Source organism: Mixophyes fleayi, chromosome 2 (genome assembly GCF_038048845.1).
Source record: "Mixophyes fleayi isolate aMixFle1 chromosome 2, aMixFle1.hap1, whole genome shotgun sequence".
Lineage (NCBI taxonomy): Eukaryota > Metazoa > Chordata > Amphibia > Anura > Limnodynastidae > Mixophyes > Mixophyes fleayi.
This window is the reverse complement of record NC_134403.1, coordinates 364,919,201-364,937,706: the sequence shown is the minus strand read 5'-3', so window position 1 is coordinate 364,937,706 and position 18,506 is coordinate 364,919,201. Positions and strand designations below refer to the sequence as shown.

The 18,506-nt window shown below is 41.7% G+C and overlaps 1 protein-coding gene across 2 annotated transcripts in view; it reads right to left on the bottom strand.

Moving 5' to 3' along the window:
* Positions 1 to 15,910, bottom strand: part of LOC142139592 (uncharacterized) — a 64,479-nt gene extending 48,569 nt beyond the window's left edge. For both annotated transcript variants that reach the window (XM_075197325.1, XM_075197326.1), the window contains exon 1: positions 15,728 to 15,910. In XM_075197325.1, the coding sequence (XP_075053426.1) occupies positions 15,728 to 15,860 (133 nt within the window). In that variant the 5' untranslated portion in view covers positions 15,861 to 15,910. The remainder of the gene's footprint in view (positions 1 to 15,727) is intronic.
* Between the last annotated feature and the right edge of the window lie 2,596 nt (positions 15,911 to 18,506).

Genomic DNA, 18,506 nt, shown 5'->3' with positions numbered 1-18,506 from the left:
TGCACAACCAGATCATTGTGTTTAGGGATGTGCACCGGCGACTTTTGAGGTCTCGTGTTTTGTGTTTTGGATCCGGATTTTCGTTATTTTTGAGGTTCGGATTTGTCTCGCAAAACACTTGACGAAAGGTCTCGGTTCGGATTTAAGGTATTGGATTCGGATTTTTTTTGAAAAAAACATAAAAAGTTTAAAAATCAAGTTTTTGGGCTTATTTTCACTCCTAGGCTATTATTAACCTCAATAACATTCAATAACAAGCATTTCCACTAATTTACAGTGTATTCTGAACACCTCACAATATAGTTATTAGTCCAAAACGTTGCAACAAGGTATCTTTCTGGACTGCGTAGAGGAGTGGGTCACCACAATATATATTAAAAACCCTGAACTTTTATGATTCGCACCAATAATTGTACCTGGACTGCGTAGAGGAGTGGGTCACCACAATATATTAAAAACCCTGAACTTTTATGAATCGCACCAATAAATGTACCTGGACTGCGTAGAGGAGTGGGTCACCACAATATATTAAAAACCCTGAACTTTTATGAATCGCACCAATAAATGTACCTGGACTGCGTAGAGGAGTGGGTCACCACAATATATTAAAAACCCTGAACTTTTATGAATCGCACCAATAAATGTACCTGGACTGCGTAGAGGAGTGGGTCACCACAATATCTTAAAAACCCTGAACTTTTATGAATCGCACCAATAAATGTACCTGGACTGCGTAGAGGAGTGGGTCACCACAATATCTTAAAAACCCTGAACTTTTATGAATCGCACCAATAAATGTACCTGGACTGCGTAGAGGAGTGGGTCACCACAATATATATAATAAGAAAACCATCAACTTGTTTGATTCGCACCAATAAATGTACCTGGACTGCGTAGAGGAGTGGGTCACCACAATATATTAAAAACCCTGAACTTTTATGAATCGCACCAATAAATGTACCTGGACTGCGTAGAGGAGTGGGCACTGGGCACCACAATAAAATATATAAAAAACCTTCAACAGGTCTGCATTACACTACACATACGGCTGCTCCTCCATCCTCTCCATCATATACATGTTGGAGTTTTAGCGTGTGACAACCTCTTGTTTTTGATAATGTCAGTGCATTTTGAATATTTTTCAATTTGCCCCACACCACTGAATGTACTTTATCTATGATACGCATCTATCTATCTTGACTGCGTAGTGTGGTGGCCCCGGTACACAATTTGGTACCGGGGCCACAATAAAATAAATACACCCTCCACGTGTCAGAATTCCACCAAACAAGTATCTGGACTGCGTAGTGGGGTGGCCCCGGTACCCAACTTGATACCGGGGCCACAATAAAATAAATACACCCTCCACGTGTCAGAATTCCACCAAACAAGTATCTGGACTGCGTAGTGGGGTGGCCCCGGTACCCAACTTGATACCGGGGCCACAATAAAATAAATACACCCTCCACGTGTCAGAATTCCACCAAACAAGTATCTGGACTGCGTAGTGGGGTGGCCCCGGTACACAATTTGGTACCGAGGCCACAATATAATTTAAAAACCCTCCACGTGTCGGAATTCCACCAAACAAGTATCTGGACTGCATAGTGGGGTGGCCCCGGTACCCAATTTGATACCGGGGCCACAATACCTCCTCAAAACATGCTCCAGACAATTCGTCATTGACAGACCCCAGACAGACAGGGTCGTAGTGTTATTGTTTGACTTTGTAAACCCAAAAAAATGTCCCTGTTGCACTTGCACATAGTCGTGCAATGAAGACTGACTTTTTCATTTAAAGGCACGATCTTTCAAGTGTAGTGTTTGTAAGTCTAAGTCATATTATACTTTTGGTAAAATTGGTTTTTTTTGTTCCTCTTTATGGTAATTAATTAGTAATAGAATTAAAGTAGGAAATAGAATTAAATAGAATTAAAGTAGGAAATAGAGTGGTATAGAGTTGTAGTGTGGTATAGATAGAGTGGTCCACACAATATAATAATAAAACCCTCAACTGGTCTGAATTCCACCAAACAAGTATCTTGACTGCGTAGTGTGGTGGCCCCGGTACACAATTTGGTACCGAGGCCACAATATAATTTAAAAACCCTCCACGTGTCGGAATTCCACCAAACAAGTATCTGGACTGCATAGTGGGGTGGCCCCGGTACCCAATTTGATACCGGGGCCACATTACCTCCTCCAATTTCCAAGTGTAGTGTTTATAACATCTTAACACTACACTAATTCTAGCACGTCAAAACCTCTTGTTTTAAATAATGACAGGGCATTTAACTTTTGATTTAATTTATTGAATTTGTTGGCATTTTCTTTTACTTTTTGAACATGGCAAACGACTGTTGAATGGTCACATAATGCCAAAAAAAAGGTGCAAGATGGAATTGTCCTTGGGCCCTCCCACCCACCCTTATGTTGTTGAAATAGGACATGCACACTTTAACAAACCAATCATTTCAGCGACAGGGCCTACCAAACAACTGTGGCTGAAATGATTGGTTTGTTTGGGCCCCCACACCAATAAAACAATTCATCTCTCCCTGTACAAACTAAACAGGCTCTACTGAGGAAAGATGTCGTCCTTATCCTCAACCTCTGATTCCTCTCCCCCTACAGTGTGTACTTCCTCCTCCTCACACATTATCAATTCGTCCCCGCTGGACTCCACAACCACAGTCCCTCTGTACTGTCTGGAGGGCAGTGCTGTACTTCATTGAGGAATTGATTATTCATTTTTATAAACATCATTTTTTCAACGTTGTGAGGAAGCAACCTCCTTCGCCGCTCACTGACCAGGTTCCCCGCTGCACTAAAAACTCTTTCCGAGTACACACTGGAGGGGGGACAACTCAGTTAAAAAATAGAGCCAGTTTGTACAGGGGCTTCCAAACTGCCTTTTGGAGTTCTACCACGTCACTACCTCTAGTTAATTTAGATTGCAAGGCTTGTAAATATAAATACTTTGAAGATAAAAAAAAGCAGGCTGCACAGACTGTGGAGCTAGAAAGTGAAATTAAATGGACCACGTTACTTTGGTGGCTATCTATGCCCCCCCCCCCCCCGCCCTACACTTGTAGTTGAATATAAATAAAACAGCCTGCATAGACTGTAGAACTAGCAATTCAAATATACAAAGAAATGGACAAAGGCAGTTTGGTATCTGTCTGCATCAGATCCCCTCTCCACTAGGAGTAAAACAGAAAACTTTTCAGCCGTTATATAATCTAGAATATAAATAGAAATTGAGAAATGCAATTTGGTATCTGTCTGCATCATAATCATCAACATCCTCCTCAGCGCCAGCTACATCAATATCCTCCTCCCAGTGCACAACATTCACACCTTCATTAGCCAAATCTGTAACTGGACTGTGGGTGATCCTTCCAGCATATGCAGAGGGCGTGCTGCAAATGCTGGATGGAGTCACCTCTTCCCGTACAGTGATGGGAAGGTCAGGGTTCACAACCAACAACACCCTTGGACTCGCCTTGGGGATTTGTGATGTCATCTGTTTAGAAGGCAGAGTTCTTTGCTGTTTTGTTGTTGTTGCTGACAGCATAACTCTCTTAAATTTTTTGTAGGGGGGGGGGAGGAGGGCTTTGATCCTTGGGTGAAGTTGGACCACTAGTCATGAACACGGGACAGGGCCTAAGCCGTTCCTTGCCACTACTTGTCGTAATTGGCATATTGCCAACTTTACGTTTCTCCTCAGATGATTTTAAGTTTCTTTTTTTGCTGTTTTTTGAGAACTTGGGCTTTTTGGATTTTACATGCCCTGTACTAGGAGATTGGGCATCGTGCTTGCCAGACGACGTTGATGGCATTTCATCGTCTATGTCATGACTAGTGGCAGCAGCTTCAGCATTAGGAGGAAGTGGGTCTTGATCTTTCCCTACTTTATCCTCCAAATTTTTGCTCTCCATTATATGTAGCACAAGATACTGCAGAATGTGTGAACTTGGTAATATTGCAGTACCAATGGACTTATAATGCTGGATTGGTTTTGCAAATTTGGTTATAATTATTATATATTTTTTTTTTTTTTAATTTTTTATTTTTTTTTACTTTTTTTTTAATTTTTACAAACTTGGGAATAATGGGGAAATAACTATGCCCTTAGAAGCACAGAGCACAGGACACAGCACCACTGGACTGAACAGGACACGGCACAGGACCCAGCAGCACTACGGAACTCAGCAGGACAGAGCACAGGACACAGCACCACTGGACTGATACTGCAGAATGTGTAAACTTTGTAATATTGCAGTACCACTGGACTTTTACTGCTGAATGTGTGAACTTGGTAATATTGCAGTACCAATGGACTTATAATGCTGGATTGGTTTTGCAAATTTGGTTATAATTATTATATTTTTATTTTTTTTTTTAATTTTTTATTTTTTTTTACTTTTTTTTTATTTTTTACAAACTTGGGAATAATGGGGAAATAACTATGCCCTTAGAAGCACAGAGCACAGGACACAGCACCACTGGACTGAACAGGACACGGCACAGGACCCAGCAGCACTACGGAACTCAGCAGGACAGAGCACAGGACACAGCACCACTGGACTGATACTGCAGAATGTGTAAACTTTGTAATATTGCAGTACCACTGGACTTTTACTGCTGAATGTGTGAACTTGGTAATATTGCAGTACCAATGGGCTTATACTGCAGGATTGGTTGTGAAAATTTTGTGGTAATTAAAAAATATTAAAGTAGTTTTTGGTATTTTATAAAAAAAATTTTTTTTTATTTTTTTAAACACAGGGGAATATTGGGGAAATAACTATGCCCTTAGAAGCACAGAGCACAGGACACAGCACCACTGGACTGAACAGGACACAGCACAGGACCCAGCAGCACCACTGACCTCAGAAGGACAGAGCACAGCACACAGCACCACTGGACTGATACTGCAGAACACAGCACAGCACAGCACAGCACAGCACAGCACAGCACAGCACTAAACAGCACAGAACTAAACAGCACAGAACTAAACAGCACAGAACTAAACAGCACAGAACTAAACAGCACAGAACTAAACAGCACAGAGGACCACCTAACACACCCTCCCTCTACCCTGATCAATGCCCGAGTGAAGATGGCGGCGACTAGCGGGGAATTTATAGGATCCGAGTATCGCGAGATCCGACAACGGGATTATGAGTCAGAGCCTCAGTTTCACTTTTGAATTTGGCGCCAATACCCGGATCTGTCTCGGATCCGACTCGGATCCGCAACGTTCGGGTGGGCTCGGATTTCAGAAATCCGAGCGCGCTCATCCCTAATTGTGTTGTCTGTAACCGGACACTGGGTTCCACTTCACTGAATATTTCAACCCTGAATTTATGTGGGTTATCTATTACGGGCTGCACTAAAGATAAACTTACTTTTTTTTTTTTGTTACAAACGGCATGTATGAATTAGCTGACCAGTGATTTATTCATCTGGTGTATAGCCTATTTTGTGGCAGCTATACCTGCATATAACTGCTTTGAAATCATTAGCTGAAGATTGGGATTTAGAGCCACAGCATGGCATAGCAATTATTTAACTTGTGTTGTAATCACTATTACATAAATAAATATAAAGTTACTTTATTAGTTCAATTCATTTATGTATTAATACAAATTATGAAATGTTTTACGTCAGCACCATAGATACATTTATTTAACAAGTTTAAACATTATTCTATATCATTTATATTTTAAGCACTTCGATCAGTCTTTTGTATGCATTAGATGCTTTATCTAATAATGTATTATCACTGATTGGTTACGACCTGTTCAAATTGGGATTGGACATTCTCTTTTTCACCTGATGAAAGTGCTACACACACAGAAACATGTCAATGTTTTATTTATCTCCACACTGAGCATATTCTCAAGCTTCAATCTAAAGATCTGTGGACAATCTTCAAGATCAGCAATGGATCCAATTTAAAGACCTCTATAAAAGTTTACATCAAGAAATAATTTATTTCACTTCACCCAGAGAGATCTCTGGTTGGCGAACAATAAGGTAGGTGGTGAGGCACACGTCCTTCTAAAAAGGCCAAAACACGAGTAACCTGGAGGAATAATACAATAATTTTGCTCACTTATATAAACTGCCTTTTCTCCTTGAGCTTCTGAAATATATTATATGGTACACCTGGTACAGTGAAGGGCATATGCAGGTACACTGGTGAGATATTTGGATATTATGGTGTCATAATGATAAGGTATCAAAGAAATCATCAAAATAAATGTCTGTTGCTGTCTTATTGTGACAAGCTTTCTTATTGCTTTTTTCCGAAATCTAACTTGAAAACTCCCACTCTAGAAATCCTGCTTTTGCTCCTGGGCAGCAGTAGAGTTTGTACAGCATTCTGCATCAGACATCCGTGCATCTGAACTACAACCTTGCCAGCCAGTCAGCAAGGAGGAGGTAAGAGTTATAATTTTTACATTACAAATCTCAAATGTGAGAGGGGCTGGGAAGTGAGTATAGGGGGTGTAAAGTTAAAGCTATGCTAGGGCTCCGAGAACCCTTGCACCAGCCCTGGGAGCAGCAGAAGACCGTTCGTCCGAAGCGATTTTACTTGCAGAGAGCCGAGACACTGCACCTTGTTGTCGGCAGTGACGTGTAATGTGGAAAAAGACCCGCCCTCGGAGGAGGAGCTGCCGCCCAGAGGAGCAGGACAAAAGACTCAGGAGCCAGCCATTGTTGTTTTTGGCCACAGGTTAGCACAGCGGCAGCCTGTCATTGTAACAGTGAGGGATGAGGGGAGAGGGATGAGGAGAGGACATTAAATTGAACTGAGGCACTACTGTGTGGCATAATCTGACTGTTTATTTGTTGGTTCCATTGCTATTAATAATAACATTTTATATATATATATATTTTTATAAATATATATATATATATATATATATATATATATATATTTATATATTTATTATCTAATTATCTATAGCTATCAATCTAAATGCACCACTGGTGCCTATAGTATAATTTAATGCTGGGGTAGTTTTGGGTCTAATAATGTAATGTGTGGCTGAGTCTGGGGAGAAGGGTGGCTTTCGTTCACGGAGAATGCTAATATTTAGTGTTGGAGCTTTTTAGGGAGTGTAATAGGTTTAATTATTACATGCAAATACTAATTATTGTGTGGGCTGCTTGGGCGGGGGGGGGGGGTTATGTGTATTTATTAAATGTACATGCTATCAATTAATGTCTTTGGGAGGAATATGTTTATTTAGTAAATGTGAATACTATTATTTTATGTCAAGGCTGTTTGCAAGGAGTGAGGCCTAGTTATTAAACGTGAGAGTTATTGATTTAACATTGAGACTGGTTGCGGAAGGGGGCTAGAGTGTGTCCTCATTGCGAGGCTTTGCATATTTAATGTACCAATCCCTTTTTCCAAACAGGACCCCAACATTTCAGTGTCCAGACAGCAACTGAGCTTAAGACATCAGCAGAAGGTAGTGAACGCTGCAAGAACAGGTAGGAGAGAGCAGGACTGTCTGCCAACCGTTCTGATTCTAGTGGGGCAAGACTTTGTCTCGCTCTAAGGGGTGGGGCCCAGACTATGCACTCTTTATATACACTGCATTCTTTATATACTACACTATGCACCTAGCCATGTCCTTCATGGGCTGACCACTCCCCCTCTAGTGTCTGATCTCGCCTCTATGGGGGCTGGCCACACCCCCTCTGGTAGGCCCCTACCGTTGCAGTCCCCCAGTGGGCCCTTCATGCCCCAGTCCGACACTGGACAAGCCTAGGCGAGTAATGACACAATGTAACAAGGTCAGCAGAGGGGGTATTTGTTTCACAGTCTGTCAAGTTATTTAACGCCATACAAACATTGCACTGACATCACATACACTGCATTAACAATAAAATACGTAATGGCTGCTTTAAGTGGACATAATACAGTTTGGTGCACACTGTAAGACAAAGTACAGACTTTACAGAGTTCTCGAGCCATTAAGCAGAGCAGCGAGTGGCTCTCTACATGGCCGTAGCGTTGAGCAAGAGTAACAGGTGGTCCGAGACGTCTGTGAGAGATTAAACACCATCCGCACCGAATAATATTCTTTTTTTATGTAAAGTGATCCAGTCCCTATTGTATACATGCAATAAGGGAAGTGCTGCCACCTGAAAACTAGTAATAATGATTGCAGAAGGAAACCAACCAGCTTTGTGTTTCCAGTTGCATTGGGTCAAATTTTATTACCACATTTATATTTAAAATTCATTAATTCCGAGATTTATACAATTTACAAATAGTGAAATAAGATATATGCACTTAAATCATTTGTTTAATCCTTTTATTCAATTATTATTATTATTACCATTTATTTATATAGCACCACTAATTCCACAGTGCTGTACAGAGAACTCAGAGTCCCTGCCCCATTGGGGCTTACAGTCTAAATTCCCTAAAATACATACACACACACACACACACACACACACACACACACACAGACTAGGGTCAATTTGTTAGCAGGCAATTAACCTACCAGTATGTTTTTGGAGTGTGGGAGGAAACCGGAGCACCCGGAGAAAACCCACGCAAACACGGGGAGAACATACAAACTCCTCACAGATAAGGCCATGGTTGGGAATTGAACTCATGACCCCAGTGCTGTAAGGCAGAAGTGCTAACCACTGAGCCACCGTGCTGCCCAATAAAGTTTGTTTCAGATGAAGACTGAGCTTTGCGTGCCCAGGAAGTCACCACCGCCATTTATAAAGTGTGCCCTTAGACCTGCCCGTTCTCCTTATAAGCCTTTGCAATGACATCTCTGAGTATGTTTGGGTGGAGCATGCATTATACAGGTTCATACATGGAGGACAAAAACAAATCTGTTTTCCTGATCTCCCTTGTTCTGGGAGATACATGGAAGACTTTACAAGGTCAAGGGTATGTAATTTGTTGTGGACAAATGGTCAGAAGTAAGATTTCTTGATTAATGTGAAAAGAGGAAACTACCTTAGGAAGTAAAGTAGGATTAGTTCAACACTACTTTGTCCGTATAAAACTTCAGATAAGGCTCCTTGCAACATATGGCATGTCATTTAATCAAATGACGCGATTGGCCTCGTCCCGCCCCCTCCCGCCCTCCAAAATGGCGGCAATCACCGAGAATCGCGTCATTTGACGCGATTCTCGGTGAAATCCAGGATGCGGGAGAAATGCCAACGAGCCCGGGAGACTGAACCGAATTTCGGGAGTCTCCTGGACATTCCGGGAGAGTTGGCAAGTATGCACTTGCCTACCCGACCCCATCCTAAGACATTAAGCTCCTCATGCTCAATCTGCCCCTTTCATTCCACCTCTGTCATCATTTACCACCCTAATCCTCTTAATGTTAACACTCACAAGTTTCGCCCTCTCTACCTCCTATCTCCTCATCCGCTTTATAATGTTTTGTTTGTTCTAGTTGTGTCTTCTTATGTATTTGCTTTCTCTATAGTCTCTTGCATTGATTTTTACGGATTATATTTTTTTCTTGTTCCTTACTTATCTGTTTTTTTCCTATTTTTTGCTGATTGTGCGGCGCTGAATGTTCTGTGGCACCATATAAATTAAGAGGATGAGATGATGATGATGATGATGGATCAATAAATGAATCTAAGGACTAGACATCATCCAGGTCTACACTCCATTGTCATCTGGATTTCTTCAAGCTTTGCGTGGCTTACAGAAATCATGCTTCGTGACAAAAGGTGTACTGCACTGATCTCAGCAGTAAATTAGCTGCTTAACCTAATCAGGAGAACATAGAACAGCACCCTTAAATAGGGGCACACCTATAACGGCTGTTCTTAAGTTTTGAGGGTGGATTCAGGCTCCATGAATGTAGTTTTTGCCCCAGGAGATCCTGACTGCTACCGGTATGATAACAGCAACTGCCAGAATCCAGGCTTTCAAGCTGCAGAAATGCTTCCCCACCAGTCTACACAGCGTATGACCTGGAAGTGACATCGGGGCATCAGCGTCATGTTCACAGCATGCGTGTGCAGAAGTGAAGGGCCCAGTCTCAAACCCCGTGTTTGGTAGAAACAAGCATCCCACAAGGAGCCACCTCTGTCACTGCTTGTACTCCCTGAGATGCATTTCATGGACCCTCCAGACTACTAAGAAAATGCAATGCTACCTTAGTTAGAAAACAGTAACACTCCCTTTACTTCTCAGCTAAGAAACGGGAAAAGACACCAGGAGTAGGAGGTCACATTATATAACTTTCTGAGGTGTTTCTTTTCCAGTGTATACTCTGCTGACAAGGGAGTCAACGTATTCATTAAAAGTAGATAAATAATTATACAGGGGTCCACATATTAAATTATTTTTTTCATTCTGTAATTGTATTCGCCATGTACCGATGTCCATTTACAACATTGTATTGCATTATAAGTTAATAAAATAACCCAAGTGTTTATAACTTTTGTACAGGGTGAATACCTTAGCTATGTCTTCAGGGACTATAACTGCAATGACAGAGCTTCACTGACAGAGATTAGGAGATGGGTGATGAAATCTTGTAGTGCAAACATTCTATGAATGATTAACGCCTATTGGCTTTAGTTCGGCAACACCGCTTACTGTCCTATTGACAAATTTAAGAAGCACCAAAACCCACGCTCCGAATATTTATCAAATTTTCTGCATTTAAGTCTGACCCCACCTGTACCTGATCTGTGTTTCCCAATATGACATTACCCACCCCCCTCTCCAACATCCATGGCCCCTACTGCCCACCCCCAGTCACACCTGCTGCATAGATGTACTGTCAGTGGCTAACATGCAGCCTGCATAGTACATGCTACAGACATGCTGAATACTGAATAAGTCATTGCAGTGCCGTTATGTCTAATCCACGCGTGTCCGGAGTTACATCCTCGGCGGTAACCGATAACCCTCTATATTGTTTTTTTATTTTTATTGAAGCCCAAGTTGCGGTGCTCCATAACACCCAGTGCTGTGCAAAAATAAATAATAAAATACAAACTGTTCTGGGGGCTTGGTCCCATTACTCCCCATCCCTTTGAGCCAACAGGCCCCTTATGGAGATAAGGCTCTTCTGAACCTCAAGGGTAGGGGGGGGGGGGGGGGGGGTGGCTTTACATCCCCGATCCCCAGAGCATAATGCCCCTTAGGGAGAAAGGGTCTTCAGGATAAGCATTATTAGAGAATTAATGGCGCTGGGAGAGTGAAAACTACCAAGTATATAATATAAATGATTTAATACATATAATAAAAACATGGATAAACACAAATCAAAAAGATGTAATAACTAAATTCCTCAGTAATAGCAATGCTTGTAGTATAAAGAATACACTGTATTCAGATATATCTGGATCCAAAATAGGAAAATTATATAGAGAGAGACTGTCCAGAGTAACAAAGTACAGATCCACGTTCCAATCTCAGGGAATAGAGACAATGCTCCTGAAGGGTTAAATAGACACAGTTTTCAATAAGCAGATGGCAGATGCAGGGTGAAGCTTCCCCGCCCAGTAGGTTAAAATCTTAGAAAATTCCCCCCCTCCCATAAGAAGTGAGACTACATCAACAAGGGGAGAAGGCAGCCCATAACGTGCAAACCCAAACTCAAACCCAAAACGTGCAAACGAAATCCAAATCCACTGAAATTCATGCACAACCTGCTTTGTGCTATAAGTGCTTGTGTTACTTCAGAACCTTTTTCACCTTTCTTTGTATTGAACTTGTGCTCTCCAGTCTATTCTCGCCTGTTTTATATTCCCCAATACATCATGCTTCCTCCCTCCTAAAGAATCCTATAAAGCTAATCCCTGCCCTCTGTCAGGTGACATGCTAGCCTGCGCCACACACAGAACACCAGATCACACTTATACACTCTGGGCCTGATTCTTAAAGGAACGATTTGAAGGGCGGAACGGAGCATATGGATGTAAACAAGGTACAGTAAGGTTGAGCACACGCACATCCTTCCAATTCAAATTCTGGGCCTCTCAGGAAAGTGATTTCTAGCCATCTAAGTTGCACCAGTTATTGGGCAGATGGAAGTGCCAAATGATAGTGATGACTGTCTCGAATGCATGCTAGAACATGTGTTTGCCATTAAGTGCAACTTTATTAATGCCTGCTGTACATAAAATGCGTTTTTAAAGTGAAAGGACCTTTAGGTTCCTCAGCATTACTGGTAATAATGATATGTGAAGGAGTTAAAAATGTTGGTATTGCCTTAAAAATACATTCAGCATAATCACCAGCTCCAGCCTTGAACTATCTTAAGGACCCTGGATGAAGGCCTAGGACAGGGGATAACGGATGATGACATTGGGGGCACTGGCGCCAGCAGAAACTGATGAGAAGAAACCATAAACGTCACAAGAAGAGAACTATCTAGCTTTGTCAGAAGCTTTATATTTACTCAGGAAAATATCAATCATGTGCTTCTATCCTATAACCAAATCAAACGCTTTCTCATGTATAAATGTAACCCACTAATAAATGAGCATAGCTCAGTATCAATCTTGACATTGGCATGTTTGTGTCTCGATTACTGATCTCCTGGTTCACCAGCATCTTAGCTCACTGATATCTGAAGGGACTTGATAAAGGAGAGGAAAATTACCCTAACAATAACATCCTCATAAATGTATTTCATGTAAAAAACATCTTTTTTTCAATGTATTTTAATAGTGATTATATTATTAACAGGTGTTAATGTACTTAATTTTTTTTTATCTGTGCATTCTGATGGGACTTTAAATATACATATGCATTGTGTGTATCCTGCAGTGTGTTGGGTCTGTCTGCATACAGCAAGTATATTTAGACCCGTATTCAACTAGAAGCGTTTCTTCAGATCCTCTCATTGTTAAATACGGGTGTACCTGCGTGTAATTTCAGTCCAATTTAAAAAAACAACAAAGCAAATTGCGTTCACTTTGCGTTACTTGAATAATCAGGCCCTCCATGTACTTTAGTCTCATTGGATCCAGTGACCCAAGGATACCAGCATAAATCTCTCCACCCTCCAAGCCTCTTACTATAAAGCTGGGTACACACCTATGCAATTATTGTGCAGATCACACAATTCACGACCATTTCATCAGATATTGCAAGAGTGTGTACGCTTCCACGATCATGTCTTTTGGTATCAAAACAAATCGCATCTGTGGAGTTGGTTTAATAAGCTTCTTAAAAATCATGATAAACAATAAAAAACAATGTCTTTTGAGCAGATGGTTATGAGGGGTGAAAATCACACATCTGAAAGAAAATCGTGTAGGTGTGTACGCATGTATCAGCACAGAATTTTCAATCGTTGATGAAACATACTAGTAGGTTAATTGGCTGCTAACTAACTTGACCCTAGTCTGTCTGTCTGTCTGTGTCTGTCTGAATGAGTTCTCTGTACAGCGCTGCGGAATTAGTGGCGTTATATAAATAAATGGTAATAATAATAATAATCGTTAGTCATTGCATCTGAGGTATGATTGCACAGGTGTGTACCCAACGTAACTCTCCCAATCCTGCCTGCAGTGTTCTTTGCACAACAAGGTGTATATCAGAACTTGTGAGGGACTGGATGTACATGTAAAGTTGCAGATAGGGTTTTGAGGTGGGTTATCCTCATAATGTGGTACTCGGGGATGCACAGCACATCATATACGATTACTACTCCAGACACTTTCATTAGTCACATATGAATTACATATAAAGAACCTTTAATTATTGAATGCCCGGCATGGTTCTCTCGAAAACCACAGTGCTCCAAAAAACTGCAAAAACACAAAAAGGTGCACTGGAGTGCGATACTTCAGGCCCTCTTCAAAAGAGGAAGGGCCATATATCCCCGACCCCATAGAACCAAAAGTCCTCACAGGGGGCAAGGGTCTTCAGACCACCCATCGTCGCAGAGCTAGGTGGGATTCCTTTTCACTGAGGCTTCACCCAGGAACATCTTCTGCCTCCCCAAAAGGGGAGACCTCCAAAGTTTAGGGGAGATTGAAGCCACTAGGAGCACACCGCCTCCCCTAGGGTCATAAGGGTCAACCACACCCCCTCAAATCCAAGTGTAAAAACACAAAAAGTGAAAGTGACTATCACGAACACCCCAGCCTGTCTCAGATACATAAATCTTAACAGCTGGTCGTGATTAGTGTTACCTTAGGTACTTAACAATAAATACACCTTTTCTGCCACAACAAAGGATTTACTCTGGTGTTCTTACGTTCACCAGAACCACTTATTAATGTTTCACACTTAAATCACATACACATGTAGCATGCGCCTTCCTGGGCTTCATAAGTTCACAAACAATCATGGAGAATACGCTGATGGATGTCCAAAATGACACAGGGCTTTCAAAGTAAATTATGGATGTCCTCAGGACCGGAGTTCTCACCTTTGCTCGTTTGGGCTGGCTAAGTCTAACTCCTCTGTATACACAAACTACACAGAGATCTTATCTGTCTCTGGGCCTGGCTGCTTTCATAAGACCATTGACACTTGCCTAGGTCAGACTCAGGTCAGTTAACAAAGTACACTTTGAAAGGTTACATAAAATATTCACAGTAATGTACATAAATTCAACAGAAAATAACAATCAGTTATTAGATATGCTACATTTCTTCACAGTGACATACAGTGAGAGAAAACAAATAAGTGACTATGAATACGGCCCCAGCCTTCCGTACAGATTTGTAAACATGTTCCAGCCCAACCAAAATGCCAGGGCAAAGGAGCGAGTGCAACAAAAAAGTGAGACCAGTGCTGTGCGCCCTACTCTTACCATGTGGGGGTCACCACTCTGTGATTTTTCAGGCACCCCCAGGTCGCTACTCCTGGGGCACTAACATCCTGGGCTTTCTTCTTGGCCAGAGAACCAGGTGACTGTCCATTGCTTACAGGGGGCGCCTTTAATCCCCATTGCGTACATGGGCATCTACACCTGACATTAGTCAAGAGGCCAAGAAGCAAACTTTTGCTCTCTGAGCACAGAGTTTTGTACTTCCACTCTTCCCCTCTGTAAAGTTTTATGCCAAGCCCGTCCTCACCACACACAAGGCCATGGCTACATAATAACTGCAGTTACAGGGAATAATTAAGGTGTAGACATTCTGCATTAGAAAGGCTGCTGGGGAAGTGGAAACCGGGAACAGGATTATGAAGGACAATGAATCCGATGCTGTATGTTAGAGATGAGTCTTGTGTGTAGGAGGCTCCATTAGGGACATGTTAACTGTATAGTGCAAACAGCTGTATTAACTTAATACTACCCATAGTTTGTCGATCTCCAATTGGTGAACGTACTGTCTATCCCTAGTCACACACGCTGCATATATGTACTGTCCTTAGCTCACATACAGCCTACATAGTAGATAGTACAGATATACTGAATACCGCAGAAATCACTGCAGCGCTGTCACTTCTAATCCACCCGATTTACATGACGGGCGGTGACAGGTAACCCTACATACACAGCACATACACCGTACACTGTACATACACTGTACATACACAGCACATACACCGTACACTGTACATACACTGTACATACACAGCACATACACTGTACACTGTACATACACAGTACATGCACCGTGCATACATTGTACATACATACACTGTACATACACTATACATTCATGCACTGTACATACATTGTACATACATTGTACATACATGCACACAGACAGCTGCACTCACCTGTGGTTGCTGACAGCACTGAGTATAAGAGGATCAGTGATTCCATGATTGCCATAATCTCCCTGCGATTTCTGTTACTTGGTGCACCTGTGGGGCTCAGTCTAAAACTAAAGTTTGAACGCACCCCTACCATGGATCGAATTAGCCGTGAAGGCCGGGATAAAAAAACAATTTTAAGTTTCACTTTCGTATGTGGCCACCGCCCTGATTTCTTAATAGGAATCATTTTAATGTTTATTTTAAACTTTGTGGCACAAACAGTTAGGACAGAAGCGTACACTAGGAGATCCACACTCCAGGATTACTTTTACTTTCAGCAGTACACATAGTGTATCCAAAATGCTAAATATTTTATATTTACTTGCCAAAACACGATTTAGAATTTGTAAAGTAATTGTGTGGTTCTTAAAAGTGGTGTTATTATGATAGTATTTTTAGTATTTTTTGATGTTATACATTTTTATAAAGGGTCTTAATGTATGCTTTGCATTTTTTCATTCCATATTACTTCTATCATTGGGTTGCACACTGGTTTGGGTGCATTTTAGGTGTTCTAGCTTGCAGTTGTCTTCAGTGGTCTGGATGGTGGTCCTGTGTAACAGGCTTTGATTCAGCTCTTGGGGATAGTGGGCAGCAACAAGGCCGCCCCAGCAAAGTTGGTCACACTTCCCATTACACTGGTAGTGGCCCTAGTGCTTTGTATATATACCCCCCCAGCACCCAACTAGGCGGCCACATTGAATAGTATGCAATGCGGCCGTCTATGCACAGACTGTCTGTTCTGCATTTCTGTAATGATTAGTGTTACAGGGCTCCCCCCCTAGACTACCAGAGCCCTGTAGCACCAAATTACTGTGTGAGTGACCCAGCCGTGCGGCCACGATCACCACAGTAGTGATGGGCCAGTGTGTCAGACTGACACCCAGTGCCCTGGCTCCAAGGGGTGGAAGACGATTGGGACGATCCCCCACGCCACACTGCCGCCCTCAGTGACCACTTCTCCTTCCTCATCACTGACTGTCATCATCGCGTCCCGACGCTGTCAGTGAGGACCTGTGCTGAGAGGACTGGGTGCAGAAGAGAAGACAAAAGGTAAGTAAAGAATTGTATGTATGTAGGGGGACAGTGTGATGATTATTTAAGATTTATCATTTATAAAGTAAAGTAATAAACTATCGATGGGATAAGCAACACTAAAACAGCCTCTATTTATAGTGATAAATATATATTGTACCGACAACCACCCTTTAAGCATGGGCCGCTGCTTATGGGCCAGTGCTGTGTGCACTGCCAGCCAGCCCCTGTATATAGGTATATCTGTCTTGCTTTGGACACCTCTGTATGTATTGTTTTTACATTCATTCTCACACTTCATGAGAGGGCCTACATGGGCATTTATTATGCAGAACCATAACTAGAAATTTTAGAAAGGTGAAGACAGTGGACAGTTGTTACTTTAGCTTAATTTTAGATTGAAAGAACAAAGGATATAACACAGGGGAGGTAGCTTTCATATTAAATATATGATTTTATGAATTCTCTGGCCGTAAGATTAGTCACCCTCCTGGACACTTGTGGAGTAGAAGCATAATGACATGATCGTGCCATTAAGCCCCACCCCCGCTCGTCGCTAGTCAATGAGACGTCGCCACCACGCCCAATCCCCCACCACCTGCACTTGTCACATGACATCTCCCAGGGGTCGAGTTGTCAATTGGGATTTTCTAATATAAGGAAATTTGACTCCGACTTAGGTTGTGGACTATCCTCACTGTGTCACAATTGAAATTTGTGTCCAGTCATATGGGGGGGGATTCTTCACAACATATACAAACATACAGAGAGAAAGGTTGAAAGGGGAAGCACTCCAGTCCATAATCTAAATGTTGTGTAGTGATTAAAACTAATTTTTATTGGTTTCTAATAAAAAATGGCAATAATCATAAGCGAATTTCTAAAACAAAAACATAAAGAAGGTGAAAAAGAAAGAATAAGTGAATTAAAACATATTATGGACCCTAATTAGGGGTTGGTCCTATATCATCAATCACCATTACGTTGTCTGTTGAGAGTTATAAATCCTCCTTAATCCCATAATAGATTAAAGTATACACATGACAAATTGTATTGATATCTATTATTGGGATAGGCACAAGAAAAAATGGCTCAATGGGTAAGTTCCCCAATAGTGAAAAGGTTTATTATTATTATCCAAACTATTCAGTTGCCTAATTCCCCATATTAGCATAAAAATAGTTCCAAGATTGTAATATGCATGTGATACATTTATCAGGAGAGATTATTTTAGTAATTGTGTATATATCAGCTTAATCGTTTGATGATACATTTAATGTTCCATCTACATTGACCAAGTTTATCATTATTATGAGTAGAGATAAGCGGGCTCGGATTTCGCAAATCCGAGCCCACCCGAACAGTGCGGATCCGACGGGATCCGAGCACTGTTCGGGAACTTCCGGCCGCCAAATGCATCCAAAACGAGGCTATGACATCCAAGTCTCGCGTTGGATCTCGCGAGACACGGTTCTCATAAATGCCCCGCTCGCGGCCGCCATCTTCATTCTTCCTGTGGTTACTGAAGAGGGAGGTTGATGGGCTCTGTCCTGCTGATAACTTTACAAAAGTGGTGCTTTGTCCTGCTGATTGAATTAGTACTTTGTCCAGTGCTCTGTCCTGCTGATTTATTTAGTCTAGTGGTGCTTTGTCCTGCTGAGTGCAGTAGTACTTTTCCCAGTGCTCTGTCCTGCTGATTCCAGTG